The sequence below is a fragment of the Dendrobates tinctorius genome, unplaced genomic scaffold, assembly GCF_039654945.1.
Source record: "Dendrobates tinctorius isolate UK_male_01 unplaced genomic scaffold, ASM3965494v1 ptg000022l, whole genome shotgun sequence".
Lineage (NCBI taxonomy): Eukaryota > Metazoa > Chordata > Amphibia > Anura > Dendrobatidae > Dendrobates > Dendrobates tinctorius.
In genome coordinates, this window is record NW_027361690.1 from 91156183 (window position 1) to 91171026 (window position 14844).

Below are 14844 nucleotides of genomic sequence, written 5' to 3' on the forward strand. Positions count from 1 at the left end.
AGGTGTTGGAACCCTTGAAATTGTTTCAGAAAATGAAGTAGTTCTCCCAGAAACTGTGACACATATTTTATTATACATGTTTATTTCCTTTGTGTGTATAGTGGAACAACACAAAAAAAAGAGGGGGGGAAAAAAGGCAAGTTGGACATAATTTCACACACAACCCCAAAATGGGCCGGACAAAATTATTGTCACCCTCAACTTAATATTTGGTTGCACACCCTTTGAAATAAATAGTTGCAATCAATCTCTTCCTGTAACCATCAACAAGCTTCTTGCACCTCTAAACTTCCAAGGTAAACAGCGGGTATCCAGGAGCCGCGTCTCCTGGATACCCGATGATTATATTAGAAACCAGCTTGCTCGCCGGTCCTGATTGCTGGAGGGGCTCTCTAACGATGTCCCAGCGATCCCATCCATGTCGGATAGTTGGTGGGATCGCTGGGACATCGTTATGTGTAGGGGCCTTAAGATAACTTGGTGTTCTACCAGTCAAGAAATGTAAAAAAAGCTAGGTAGATGTGCTGTTAATATTTAACTTTTAATAAGTTCAACTAAAATAATGGAGCCCCTTTGGTCCACTAAGAGAGATCCTGGATGAAAACCTCTTCCAGAGTGCTCTGGACCTCAGACTTGGCCGAAGGTTCACCTTCCAACAAGACAATGACCATAAGCACACAGCTAAAATAACAAAGGAGTGGTTTCAGAAAAACTCTGTGACCATTCTTGACTGGCCCAGCCAGAGCCCTGACCTAAACCCAATTGAGCATCTCTGGAGAGACCTGAAAATGGCTGTCCACCAACGTTCACCATCCAACCTGTTGGAACTGGAGAGGATCTGCAAGGAAGAATGGCAGAGGATGCCCAAATCCAGGTGTGAAAAACTTGTTGATTCATTCACAAGAAGACTCATGGCTGTACTACCTCAAAAGGGTGCTTCTACTCAATACTGAGCAAAGTGTCTGAATACTTATGACCATGTGAGATTTCAGTTTTTCTTTTTTAATAAACGTGCAAAAATGTCTGCATTTCTTTCAGCCAAGGTAGGGTGCAGAGTGTACATTAATGAGAAAAAAGTGAACTTTTTTGAATTTACCAAATGGCTGCAATGAAACAAAGAGTGAACAATTTAAGAGGGGTCTGAATTCTTTCCGTATCCACTGTATATATATTTTTGCATAGTGGCATTAGATGAATGTATGCTTCTGGAGGTGCTGTCCATTCATTTTTTTTTTTTTTTTTTTTTTTGTGTATAGCACTATCTTTTTTATCTTTTTTGTCTGTTTCAGCAGTCCTTCTGGGTCTCTTGCCATGGCATTTCATTTCATTCAAATGTCGACCGATAGTTTGTGCTAACACTGATGCACCCTGAGACTACATGACAGCTTGAATTTCTTGGAACTTGAGGCTGCTTATCCACCATCCGGACTATCCTGTGTTGCACTTTTTCATCAATTTTTCTCTAATGTTCACATCCAAGCAGACTGGCTACAGTGCCAAAATTGTAAACTGCTTGATTATGTTGTACAAAGTGGACAAAGGAACATCAAGATCTCTGGAGATGGACTTATAACCTTGAGATTGTTTGTCAACAATTTTGATTCTCAAGTCCTCAGACAGTTCTCTTCTCCTCTTTCTGTTCTCCATGCTACATGTGGCGCACACACACACACAATGCAAAGACTGAGTTAACGTCTCCCCTTTTCATCTGGTTTCGGGTGTGATTTTCATATTGCCCAAACCACTTAATTGAAACAGGTGAATTTAAACGAGCAATCGCATGCTTGAAGCAAAGGTGTTTACCCACAATTTTGGAAAGGTGGCAACAATTTTGTTTGGCCTATTTTGGGGGTTTTGTGTGAAATATTTTGCCTTTTTTTTTCTTTTCTTTTTTTTTTTGTGTGTTCCCGTACACACAATGGAAATAAACGTATATAACAAAACGTGTAATTGCAATAATTTTCTCAGAAATTCTTCATTTTCTGGAACAATTCAGGGTGTCAACACTTTCGGCCATGACTGTCGCTTTTGCAGTTCATCACGTATAGGCATTACTCTAAAAAGAAGTGAATGTTAAACGTACTACTGCATGATCTGAGACTTCTGGACTGGATGAATTAAATCTTTGTTCTCATTATATCGACCACACCAACTAAACTAAGATATTGATGAAAATGTATTGCTATTGTTTGTGTCATTTCTGTTGATGTACAGGTTGCTTGTACAGTTTTGTTATAAAGTATTTTTGAAATCTTTTGTTTTATAAAATTATATTTATTTCGAAATTTTGCTACCATAAAATCATCAAAAAAAAAAAATTGTCTATCCTGTCATATTTGGCAGGAAAAATAGAGGTAAATTAGAGGTATTCCTATCTCCAAGAGCATATCCCAATATGTAGTAGGTGTAATAATAAAAATATTAGTATTATTAATAATGGCAAATGCCTCCAATTACAAATGTAGTGTAGATTTTTTGACTTGCGATTTATTTCATCATGTGCAGGACCTTTGGTATCCATGGTTACGACCACTAGTAACTAGCTTACTGTCACTAAATCAGTGGTCGAAACCATGGATAGCTAAGGTCCTGCAATGTCTGCATATAAGGAAAGAGGCGAATCAGAAAAACTATATGAATTTGCTAACGTTATTTATATTTTTGTATTCGGCTTATAATTATTTTCAATATAGCAATATTAAGTTGTTATAGTGTAAAGGCCGCCGTGCACATTAAACTAGCGTCAGCCGAACCCACCTATATTGCTGGAATCAGCTATCAGTCTAATATGTACAAATAAAAATCCACTGAAGCATACTACCTAAATGTCAGAAAACTGGTCCTATGCCATAATAAAAGAGAGATGGACACTCCCAATAATATTAATCCTACATAAACATGAAGTTTAAGTCCAAAAAATAGTAAAAAATTTTATTAAACAATAAAGCATAAGACAAACACAAAACGTATAAACAAAGTCAAAAATGCAGAAAGGCTCAGGTATGAAGGACATTATACTTGAGCCTTTTTCTGTATTTTTGACTTTGGTTATACGTTTTGTGATTCATTCTTATGCTTTATTTAAAATTATTTTTTACTATTTTTTGGACTTGGACTGTTAAACATCATGTTTTTTTGTAGGACTAAGGCTACTTTCACATTAGCGTTTTTGTGCACAGCGCATCCGTGCGCATGTGTCGTGCATACCTATGTTTAACATGGCGTACGCATGGTCTTGCGTTTGCATGCGTTTTTTCCAGGTGTGCGTATGCCTGCGTTTGCGTACGCATGCGTATGAAGAGTGAACACTGGTTTAAACGACCCCCTACACAACGAAACATTGTTTGGTGGAGTCTGTTTCAAGGATTTTTCAAGGCTTTTCCTCCTGTGAAATGTGACACCTAGAGAACGCATGCACATAAAAAACCCAAACACATGCAAAAACGCATGTGCGTTTTTGCATGCGTTTTTAATTGCGCACGATGCGCTGCGCACAAAGACGCAAATGTGAAAGTAGCCTAATATGTATATGGGTCTCCCAACTATTTCAGCAACAGATTGTCTGAGGAGAGAAGGGTCTGACCTGTTGGATTTCTCAAGGCTAATGCCTTGACTCTCCTCGAGAGAGCAGTCTGGCAGCGGCTCTATGATGGGGAACACGGAAGCGTTCAGCCAAGTGGAGTGTCCTTGTATGTGAGGGAGTTGGGGAAGAGAACAGTCATTAATGTCTATGGGGGTTTTAAGGTGTAAATATTGTAATTTGGAGACAAATAGAGGTGCCCTTCTTATAGGATGCATGTAACATAGCCGTATACATTTTAAGATGATTTTGACACAGGTATTAAGTGCTAGTATTTAGATGGAAATGCTTTTGAGACCAGACTGGGGGACTAGTACTGTGTAATGTGGACATGATATTGTGTTACTAATCTGACACTGATTATATTTTTGAATAGGTGATAAAAGGCCTGACTTACCTGAGAGAGAAGCATAAAATCATGCATCGGGGTAAGGAAAAAAAACACTTACGTACTGGTTACCATTAGTGATGAGTGAACGTGGTCAGATAAGGCGTTATATGAGCATGCTCAGGTGCTAACCGAGTGACTTCGGTGTGCTCTAATATGTCAGAGTCCCCGCGGCTGCATATCTCACAGCTGTTCGACAGCAGCAGCACATGCAGGCATTGTCTAACAAACAGGTAATCTGATGAAGCAAGAGCGAAACGGGCGTTGGAGTGTTGTGTGCAGGGGGCAGGAGGAGACTCTGGTCAGTAACCACATGAAGTGATATTATTCCATTCACTTAATTATACCGCAACATTTGTGTTGGTAGTCAGCAGTGATCCAGCATTAAGTCATTCTTTTTGCACTTAAATATTTTATTTTATTGTTCATTTTTTATTTATATGCAATGAAAGCTATATAGCCCCTTATATATTTTCTGCACTGAGCACTTTTTTATTTTGAAGGTGGTTGCATATCGAAATAAACATTTTCACACCATTTTATGGGATATAATTAATAAATTATATATTTGTGCACAGGACACTTTATATTTTATATATTTTCACATTTTCTGCATATTTGGGTGAATATGTACTTTATTTTTATGATCTATATTGATTTGGATCATATCACTGACTTTCTAACATTTACTGAATGCTATGTGTGTTGTTGTTGGCCATATTGTCTCTTCGTGCCCCCTGCACACCAATTGTGCATTGGTTTTTAATTATATTTTTCTATAAAAAATTGTGAGATACAGATTAAATTCTTGTGACAATGTATTGTCTTTAGTATCTTTTATTTGGACGTGTAATAATATAATAAAAGTCAGCACTCTGAATATCTTTGGTTTTGGTTTTAATCTCTGCACGTGTTGGCTGTCTAGCAGCATATTCTACAGTAAGTTTTACTGCGGTCATTGAGTCATCTGTCAAACTGACCCTCTGACTCAGAGATAATGCACCCCTGATGCAAGGAAGCATCCTATTAGGAAGAGGTCTATGATTTTCTGCATTCAAGAGTAATAACCAAGGAACTCTGGTTCTTTATGTTGGATATATCCGTCATGAGCCCTAGTTAATTGGTGCTCCACAGTAGGTATCTGTGTCATACTGATCCCGTGGGCACTGCCTCTGCACCCACACAAATAACAACAGGAGCCTGATTTATAAAATGGCGGGTATTGGTGAGAAAAGTGGCCCCTGCACGTTAACACCTTAGATGCCATGAGTAATTTTCAGCATCTAACAATGATCCTCATGACTGCCATCTTAATTTTCCTACTAGAATCAGCCAGAGGCAAGATCTAATGGGAAAATTGGCAGTGAGAGAGGAGCATTTCAGTGTATTTTATGAATAATTAACCCCTTTCTGCCATGAGACGTACTATCCCGTCCATGTGCCCTGGGACTTAATTCCCAGGGACGGGATAGTATATCATAGCGATCAGCGGCGCCCACGTGGTGAGCGCCGCTGATCACGGCCGGGTGTCAGCTGATTATTACAGCTGACACCCGGCACAATGTGTCCCGACACGTTAACCCCTTGTACACTGCGATCAAACACGATCGCGGTGTACCAGGGGGTTAAAGGGAAGCATCGGCAGGGAGGGTGCTCCCTCCGTGCTTCCCTGAGCCCCCCACGGCAACGCAATGTGCAGCGCTACTGCGGGGGGCTCTTTCCCTACAGGCCCCCGAATCCAAGATGGCGACGGGGACCTTCGGGGCCTGTAGGTAGCTGACTTCCTCACTGCCTGCAAAACGCAGGCATGAGGAAGTCTGCAGCAGTGCCTGTGACAGATCGCTGATCTGTCACAGTGATCTGTGATGTGACAGATCAGCCATGTCCCACCTGGGACAATGTAATAAAGTTTAACCCCTTACCTACAATTGACGTAATATTCCGTCCATGTGACCATGGACCTAATTACCATGGACGGAATATTACGTCATCGAGATCAGCGGCGCCCACGTGGTGAGCGCCGCTGATCGCGGCCGAGTGTCAGCTAATTATCATAGCTGACACCCGGCACAATGTGTCAGGGGCGGTCACGGACCGCCCCCGACACGTTAACCCCTTGCACACCGCGATCAAACACTATCGCGGTGTACCGGGGGTTAAAGGGAAGCATCGGCAGGGAGGGGGCTCCCTCCGTGCTTCCCTGAGCCCCCCACGGCAGCGCAATGTGCTGCGCTGCTGCCGGGGGCTCCTTTCCTGCAGGTCCCCGGATCCAATATGGCGACGGGGACCTCCGGGGGCCTGCAGGAAGCTGGCTTCCTCAGTGCCTGCAAAGCGCAGGCATGAGGAAGCCTGTGCAGTGCCTGTGACAGATCGCTGATCTGTCACAGTGATCTGAGATGTGACAGATCAGCGATCTGTCACAGGACAGTTATGTCCCCCCTGGGACATTGTAATAAAGTAAAAAAAATTAAAAAAAAGTGTAAAAATAATTTTAAAAAAAATCGCTAAATAAAAAAAAAAAAATATTCCCCAATAAATTCATTTTTTGGAAATAAAAAAACCACAATAAAAGTACACATTTGGTATCGCCGTGTCCGTAACGACCCGCCCTATAAAACTGTCCCAATAGTTAACCCCTTAAGCGAACCCCTTAAAAAATAAATAAAAAAACGAAGCAAAAAATGATTTATTATCATACCACCGAACAAAAAGTGCAATAACGCGCGATCAAAAAGACACATATAAATATCCATGGTACCACTGAAAACGTCATCTTGTCCCGCAAAAAACGAGCAGCCATACAGCATCATCAGCAAAAAAAATAAGTTATAGCTCGCAGAATAAAGTGATGCAAATATAATAATTTTTTATATAAAATTGTTTTCATTGCATAAAACCGACAAAACATAAAAAAACTACCTAAATGAGGTATCGCTGTAACCGTACTGACCCGAAGAATAAAACCGCCTTATAAATTTTACCGCACCCGGAACGGCGTAAACGCACCACCCAAAAGAAATTCATGAAACGCTGGTTTTTGTTCGTTCTGCGTCCCAAAAAACGAAATAAAAAGCGATCAAAAAATGTCACATGTCCGAACATGATACCAATAAAAGCGTCAACTCGTCCCGCAAAAAATAAGACCTCACACGACTCGGTGGGTCAAAATATGGAAAAATTATAGCTCTTAATATGTGGTGATGCAAAAACTATTTTTACAATAAAAAGCGTCTTTTAGCGTGCGACAGCTGCTAAACATAAAAACCGCCATAAATAGTAAATGAAACCCCCCCCGTTATCTCCCCCTTAGTTAGGGAAAAATAATAAAATTAAAAAAATGTATTTATTTATTTCCATTTTCCCATTAGGGTTAGGGCTAGGGTTAGGGTTAGAATTGGGGGTTTCCACTATTTGCGCACATCAGGTGCTCTCCAAACGCAACATGGCGTCTGATCTCAATTCCAGCCAATTCTGCGTTGAAAAAGTCAAATGGTGCTCCTTCCCTTCCAAGCTCTGCCATGCACCCAAACAGTGTTTTACCCCCTCATATGGGGTATCAGCCTACTCAGGACAATTTGCAAAACAACTTTTGGGGTCCTATTTCTCCTGTTGCCCTTAGGAAAATAAAAATTTTGGGGCAAAAATCATTTTTGTGGAAAAATTTTTTTGTTATTTTCACGCCTGGGCGTTATAAACTTCTGTGAAGCACTTGGGGGTTCAAAGTTCTCACCACACATCTAGATAAGTTCCTTGGGGGGGTCTAGTTTCCAAAATGGGGTCATTTGTGGGGGGTTTCCACTGTTTTGGTACATCAGTGGCTTTCCAAACGCGACATGGTGTCCGATCTTAATTCCAGCCAAAAAAGTCAAATGGCGCTCCTTGCCTTCCGAGCTCTGCCATGTGCCCAAATAGTCATTTACACCCACATATGGGGTATCAGCGTACTAAGGACAAATTGCACAATAACTTTTAGGGTCCTGTTACCCTTGGGAAAATAAAAATTGGGGGTGAAAAGATCATTTTGTGGGAAAAAATATGATTTTTTAATTGTACCGCTGTACATTATAAACTTCTGTGAAGCCCTTGTGGGTTCAAAGTTCTCACCACATATCTAGATAAGTTCCTTAGGGGGTCTAGTTTCAAAAATGGGATCACTTGTGGGGGGTTTCCACTGTTTAGGTACATCAGGGGCTCTCCAAACGCGACATGGCGTCCGATCAGAATTCCAGCCAATTTTGCATTGAAAAAGTCAAACGGCGCTCCTTCCCTTCTGAGGTCTGCCATGCGCCGAAACAGTGGTTCCCTCCCACATATCAGGTATCAGCGTGCTCAGGACAAATTGCACAATAATTTTTGCAGTCCAATTTCTCCTGTTACACTTGGTAAAATAAAAAAAAATTGAACCTGAAGTAATTTTTTTTGTGAAAAAAAGTTAAATGTTAATTTTTTTTTAAATATTCAAAAAATTCCTGTGACGCACCTGAAGGGTTAATAAACTCCTTGAATGTGGTTTTAAGCACCTAAAGGGGTGCAGTTTTTAGAATGGTGTCACTTTTGGGTATTTTCTATCATATAGACCCCTCAAAGTGGCTTCAAATGTGATGTGGTCCGTAAAAATAAAATGGTGTTTCAAAAATGAGAGATCGCTGGTCAACTTTTAACCCTTATATCTTACTAACAAATAAAAATTTTGGTTCCAAAATTGTGCTGATGTAAAGTAAACATGTGGCAAATGTTACTTATTAACTTTTTTGTGTGCCATATCTCTGTGATTTAAGGGCATAAAAACTCAAAGTTGGAAAATTGCGGAATTTTCAAAATTTTCGCCAAATTTCCGTTTTTCTCACAAATAAACGCAAGTTATATGAATAAAATTTTACCACTAACATGAAGTACAATATGTCTCGAGAAAACAATGTCAGAATCACCGGGATCCATGGAAGCGTTTCAGAGTTATTACCTCATAAAGGGACAGTGGTCAGAATTGTAAAAATTGGCCCGGTAGTTAACGTGCAAACCACCCTTGGTAGTGAAGGGGTTAAAAAAAAGTGTAAAAATAATTTTAAAAAAATTGCTAAATTAGTAAAAAAAAAAATAAATAAAAAAAATTCCCCAATAAATTCATTTTTTGAAAATAAAAAAAACAAAAGTACACATTTTGGCATCGCCGCATCCGTAACGATCCGCCCTATAAAACTGTCCCATTAGTTAACCCCTTGAGCAAACCCCTTAAAAAAAAAAATAAAAAACGAAGCAAAAAATGATTTATTATACCACCGAACAAAAAGTGCAATAACGCGCAATCAAAAAGACGCATATAAATATCCATGGTACCGCTGAAAACGACAGCTTGTCCCGCAAAAAACGAGCCACCATACAGCGTCATCCGCAAAAAAATAAAGTTATAACTCGCAGAATAAAGCGATGCAAAAATGATGATTTTTTTATATAAAATAGTTTTCATTGCATAAAACCGCCAAAACATAAAAAAAACCTAAATGAGGTATCGCTGTAACCGTACTGACCCGAAGAATAAAACCGCTTTATCAATTTTACTGCACGCGGAACCGAGTAAACGCATCCCCCCAAAAGAAATTCATGAAACGCTGGTTTTTATTCATTCTGCGTCCCAAAAATCAGAATAAAAAGCAATGAAAAAATGTCACGTGCCCGAAAATGGTACCAATAAAAACGCCAACTCGTCCCGCAAAGAATAAGACCTCACATGACTCGGTGGGTCAAAATACGGAAAAATTATAGCTCTCAATATGTGATGATACAAAAACTATTTTTACAATAAAAAGCGTCTTCTCGCGTGTGACAGCTGCCAAACATAAAAACCGCCATAAATAGTAAATCAAACCCCCTGTTATCACCCCCTTAGTTAGGGAAAAATAATAAAATAAAAAAAAGTATTTATTTCCATTTTCCCATTAGGGTTAGGGTTGGAGTTAGAATTGGTGGTTTCCACTGTTTGGGCACATCAGGTGCTCTCCATATGCAACATGGTGTCTGATCTCAATTCCAGCCAATTCTGCATTGAAAAAGTCAAATGGTGCTCCTTCCCTTCCAAGCTCTGCCATGCACCCAAACAGTGTTTTACCCCCACATATGGGGTATCAGCCTACTCAGGACAAATTGCAAAACAACTTTTGGGGTCCAATTTCTCCTGTTACCCTTGGGGAAAATAAAAAAAATTGGTGACTAAAAGATCATGTTTGTGGAAAAAATACGATTTTTTTTTTTTTTTTTTTTTTTTTTTATTTTCACGCCCGGGCGTTATAAACTTCTGTGAAGCCCTTGGGGGTTCAAAGTTCTCACCACACATCTCGATAAGTTCCTTGGGGGGTCTAGTTTCCAAAATGGTGTCATTTGTGGGGGCTTTCCACTGTTTTCGTACATCAGGGGTTTTCCAGTCGCGACATGGTGTCCTATCTCAATTCCAGCCAAAAACGTCAAATGGCGCTGCTTCCCTTCCGAGCTCTGCCATGCGCCCAAATAGTCATTTACACCCACATATGGGGTATCAGCGTACTCAGGACAAATTGCACAATAACTTTTAGGGTCCTGTTACCCTTGGGAAAATAAAAATTTGGGGTGAAAAGATCATTTTTGTGGAAAAAAATGATTTTTTAATTGTACCGCTGTACGTTATAATCTTCTGTGAAGCCCTTGTGGGTTCAAAGTTCTCACCACATATCTAGATAAGTTCCTTGGGGGGTCTAGTTTCCAAAATGGAGTCACTTGTGGGGGGGGTTTCCACTGTTTAGGTACATCAGGGGCTTTCCAAACGCGACATGGCGTCCGATCTGAATTCCAGCGAATTTTGCATTGAAAAAGTCAAACGGCGCTCCTTCCCTTCTGAGGTCTGCCAAGCGCCGAAACAGTGGTTCCCCCCCACATATCAGGTATCAGCGTACTCAGGACGAATTGCACAATAACTTTTACAGTCCAATTTCTTTTGTTACCCTTGGGAAAATAAAAAAAAATTGAACCTGAAGTATTTTTTTTGTGAAAAAAAGTTAAATGTTCATTTTTTTTTTTTAAATATTAAAAAATTCCTGTGACGCACCTAAAGGGTTAATAAACTTCTTGAATGTGGTTTTGAGAACCTTAAGGGGGTGCAGTTTTTAGAATGGTGTCACTTTTGGGTATTTTCTATCATATAGACCCCTCAAAGTGGCTTCAAATGTGACGTGGTCCATAAAAATAAAATGGTGTTGCAAAAATGAGAAATCGCTGGTCAATTTTTAACCCTTATAACTTCCTAACAAAAAAAAAAAAAATTTTGGTTCCGAAATTGTGCTGATGTAAAGTAAACATGTGGGAAATGTTCTTTATTAAGTTTTTTGTGTGCCGTATCTCTGTGATTTAAGGGCATAAAAATTCAAAATTGCGAAGTTTTCGCCAAATTTCCATTTTTTTCACAAATAAATGCAAGTTATATGAATGAAATTTTGCAACTAACATGAAGTACAATATGTCACGAGAAAACAATGTCAGAATCACCAGGATCCATGGAAGCGTTTCAGAGTTATTACCTCATAAAGGGACAGTGGTCAGAATTGTAAAAATTGGCCCAGTCATGAACGTGCAAACCACCCTTGGGGCTTAAGGGGTTAAGCTCATTGAAGTCTTAAGTTCCCAAGAGGCACTAAAACAATTACCGTAGTAAACAAAAGTTGTAAAATATTCCCCTTTTTCACCTTAGTCTTTATTATGTAAAAAAAAAAATCAAATAACAAAAAAACACAATTATTATGACCCTAGTTCTTAAAAAAATTTAACCCATACTGGGAACTCTAAAAAATACCAGAATTACTGCTTTTTGTTCTAGACCTTTCAAAAATAGAATAAAAAGTAATCGCATGTGGTTCAAAATGGTACAAATGAAAACGTCCACTCCTTATGCAATAAAACAAGCTCTTGTACTGCTCTGTTAAAAAAAAAAACAAAAAAAAACGTAACTTATGGTTGTCCAAAAATGTTTGCATGAAAACAATTTTTGAATGGATTTTCTTGCATAAGAGCTTGAAAACTTAAAATTTATATAAACGCAGTATCGGCATAGTCCTACTGACCGATAGTTTTGAAGCTAACTAACTTGTACCACATGGTGAACATCAAAAAAGACGAAGTACAGCGGTGATGTGCCTCCCACAAAGAAATGTAGGCCACAACGGTACCAATAAAAATACAACTCAACAAAAATCAAACCCTCATTTGGTTAAATTGACTGACTGAAATATTAGACAGCTATGGCTTAGTAAGGATGAGGATGGCTGTATTTTATGGCATCCCAGGTGCAGGACTTCCATGGATGGGGGAGTAGAGATGATGAGGGTAGAACAGGTGCCCTTCTTTTGCAAAATATGAAATGGGCTTCACACCTGTGTATTTTGGAGACTGGGGTTTTTCCTGGGAGGGGGGTCCTTTTACATTCACACTGGCGTTGGTATATAACATATGGGATTGGGGAAATAAACTTATGGGTATCTCAGGATGCACTAAATATACTCTAATATGGCGTAATTCCACTTTGGGAGAGGTGTTCTAAACAGTTATAGAACAGCCATTTACATACTCTATTCTCAAAAGCTTTGAAAGTGTAATTTAATTTACCATGTAGCGCTTTTATCAACAAATCGATCTACAAATCTAACATGGTCTTTCAGCTCAATTAGGTTTGATAGACCTCTGCATACAACTTCATCCTCTAATAATGTTCCCCAACTCAAGTGCTCAAGAGCCACCAACAGACTTTCAGGAGAAGTCTGTAACTACCACCCCCGAGTCCTCCTGCTCCATCCCCCGGCCCCTCCGCCTCTTCATGGAAAGAAATAAAAATGTCAAGCGCATGTGCAGTGCTTCCACTGGGATCTGCTGGCCGACACCCAGAAACAGGGAATTTTCCTATTGGGTCCATACTATTGATCACTGAGAGAGACCCCATCATGGGGTTGAGGTTGGGCATGGGATGGGCTTCGGGTTGAGGTTTTTTCAAAAGTTAAAAAAAATTGACGATTCGACTACCAGTGATGAGCTCAAGTGGTCGCTACGCAAGTTTAAATTGGGTATACACCGAGTATCACGGATGCCCGAGTAACATGTTCCTGCACCAATCATGTTGCTGTACGGTCAGACACAGCCAGTACACAGCAGGGCAAATTTATAAGATTATCTTGGCACAGGGACATTTTATTTAACACATCTAGTTGTGGAACTTAATTTTTATTCTAAGATCTTAATTAAAATGTACTTTGATCGTGGGAAAACCCCTTTAAGGGAAGATCAAGGAGTTTGTTGAGATTTTTTTTCTTTTTGTGCCTTTCTATTCTGGAATTGTACTGTCAATTCTGATAATGGAAAATATGTACGGTATTTGGAGTTGTAATACAAATGACTCCATTAAAGACTAGCTCATAGTAATTAAAGGCCAGCTCGTTATCAAGAGCCATCACACTGGGTGGCGAGGATAAGACCCAGCGCAGAAGAGCTGCCAGGATGGTGAAACTTGTGCTTATAATACAGAAGCTCACCTTTGCCTCTTTTATCTTGCCAGAGTCTCTTTTAAAGAGCAATTCTCATGATACATTGTCCTCATGTAATGCATGGCATCACATCTTATAGCTGCACTGTGCCCATTTCACATGGACACTTTTTTTTTTTTCCCCTAAGAGTCCCAGTAAGTGTCACTATTACTTATGGTACGTTGCTTAGGTTCTTAATGGCAGACCTGTCTAGTAATGCAGTCTTACTATTGGAGAAATGTCCGCTGTAGCTATAGTCATTGTCATACTGGTATTCAACCAGTTTACTCTGTATCAGATGTAAATAAGAAATGGCAGGATGTTAAGAACTTAGTTGTTTTGTTTTCATTAGATGTAAGAAAAAGTCCGTTTTACGGCATAATGCATACTGTCGCCATAGTGCGTCACACAGATTAGTATGAGATCTGGCCTGGCTCAGGCGTATAGCTGATGGAATGGCCATAGACCAGGTTGATCACTGTACGTCGCTCCCTTTTGATGCTTCACCAAGGACAGCTGGAGGCTGTCAGTAAGAAGTCTGAATCTCCATGTAGCAGTAGGGTTAATTCACAAGTGCTTTTCTTGCCCCCTTGGGAGAAGCATTTAGAGCATCTGTCTCCTGGAAACTGAGAGGTATTGTTAGAGGAAAGAATACCCTGAATTCTGCGCTTACATGGTGAGGGAGCCGGCGCTGGCAGCCCCCTTACAGCTGTCTGCTCCCGCCACCTATACCAGTCATATTACTGTTCCTCTACTCTCCCTAATTCTCCTTTTACTCTCTTGCAGATGTGAAGCCATCTAATATTCTTGTGAACTCCAGAGGTGAAATTAAGCTGTGCGATTTTGGAGTCAGCGGACAACTCATCGACTCCATGGCGAATTCTTTTGTGGGGACCAGATCCTATATGTCTGTGAGTGTCAATGTCTCATGTCATATAAGGGCTGATTGCTGCCCGTACTGTACAAGTAGCGCTGTTACATATGTGCGTTATGTCATTTTCTGGTGCCGGGTGGCATACTGAAGCCCGTTTGCTCACATTGTGTGTCGCAGCAGATGGAGTCTAATAACCGTCCTCCCACACTGTGCTTGTGTGTAATAACAGCTCTCCCATACACGTGGGGGTGGGGTGGGTGTACTCCATTTGCTTTACGTCTCCCAGAGACTTCTGATGTATTGCAGAATGCAGATTAACACTTTGCGGCAAGTCCTCCAAGGTTTTATGGTGAACACTTGTAGAACATGCTGTATTTTCAGGCACATTCAAAAGGGTAATTTCACTACTATGATATTGATGATTTATCATAATAGGTGATCGATATGAGAGCAGTAGGGGTTCGACATTTGG

At 40.0% G+C, this 14844-nt stretch overlaps 1 protein-coding gene across 1 annotated transcript in view; it reads left to right on the top strand.

Annotated features, from left to right (window-relative positions):
- MAP2K1 (mitogen-activated protein kinase kinase 1) overlaps nucleotides 1-14844 on the top strand; it is a 71373-nt gene that overhangs the window by 42510 nt on the left and 14019 nt on the right. Inside the window, exons 5-6 of the mRNA XM_073568897.1 lie at nucleotides 3957-4008; nucleotides 14285-14409. Coding sequence (XP_073424998.1) covers nucleotides 3957-4008; nucleotides 14285-14409 — 177 coding nt within the window. The remainder of the gene's footprint in view (nucleotides 1-3956; nucleotides 4009-14284; nucleotides 14410-14844) is intronic.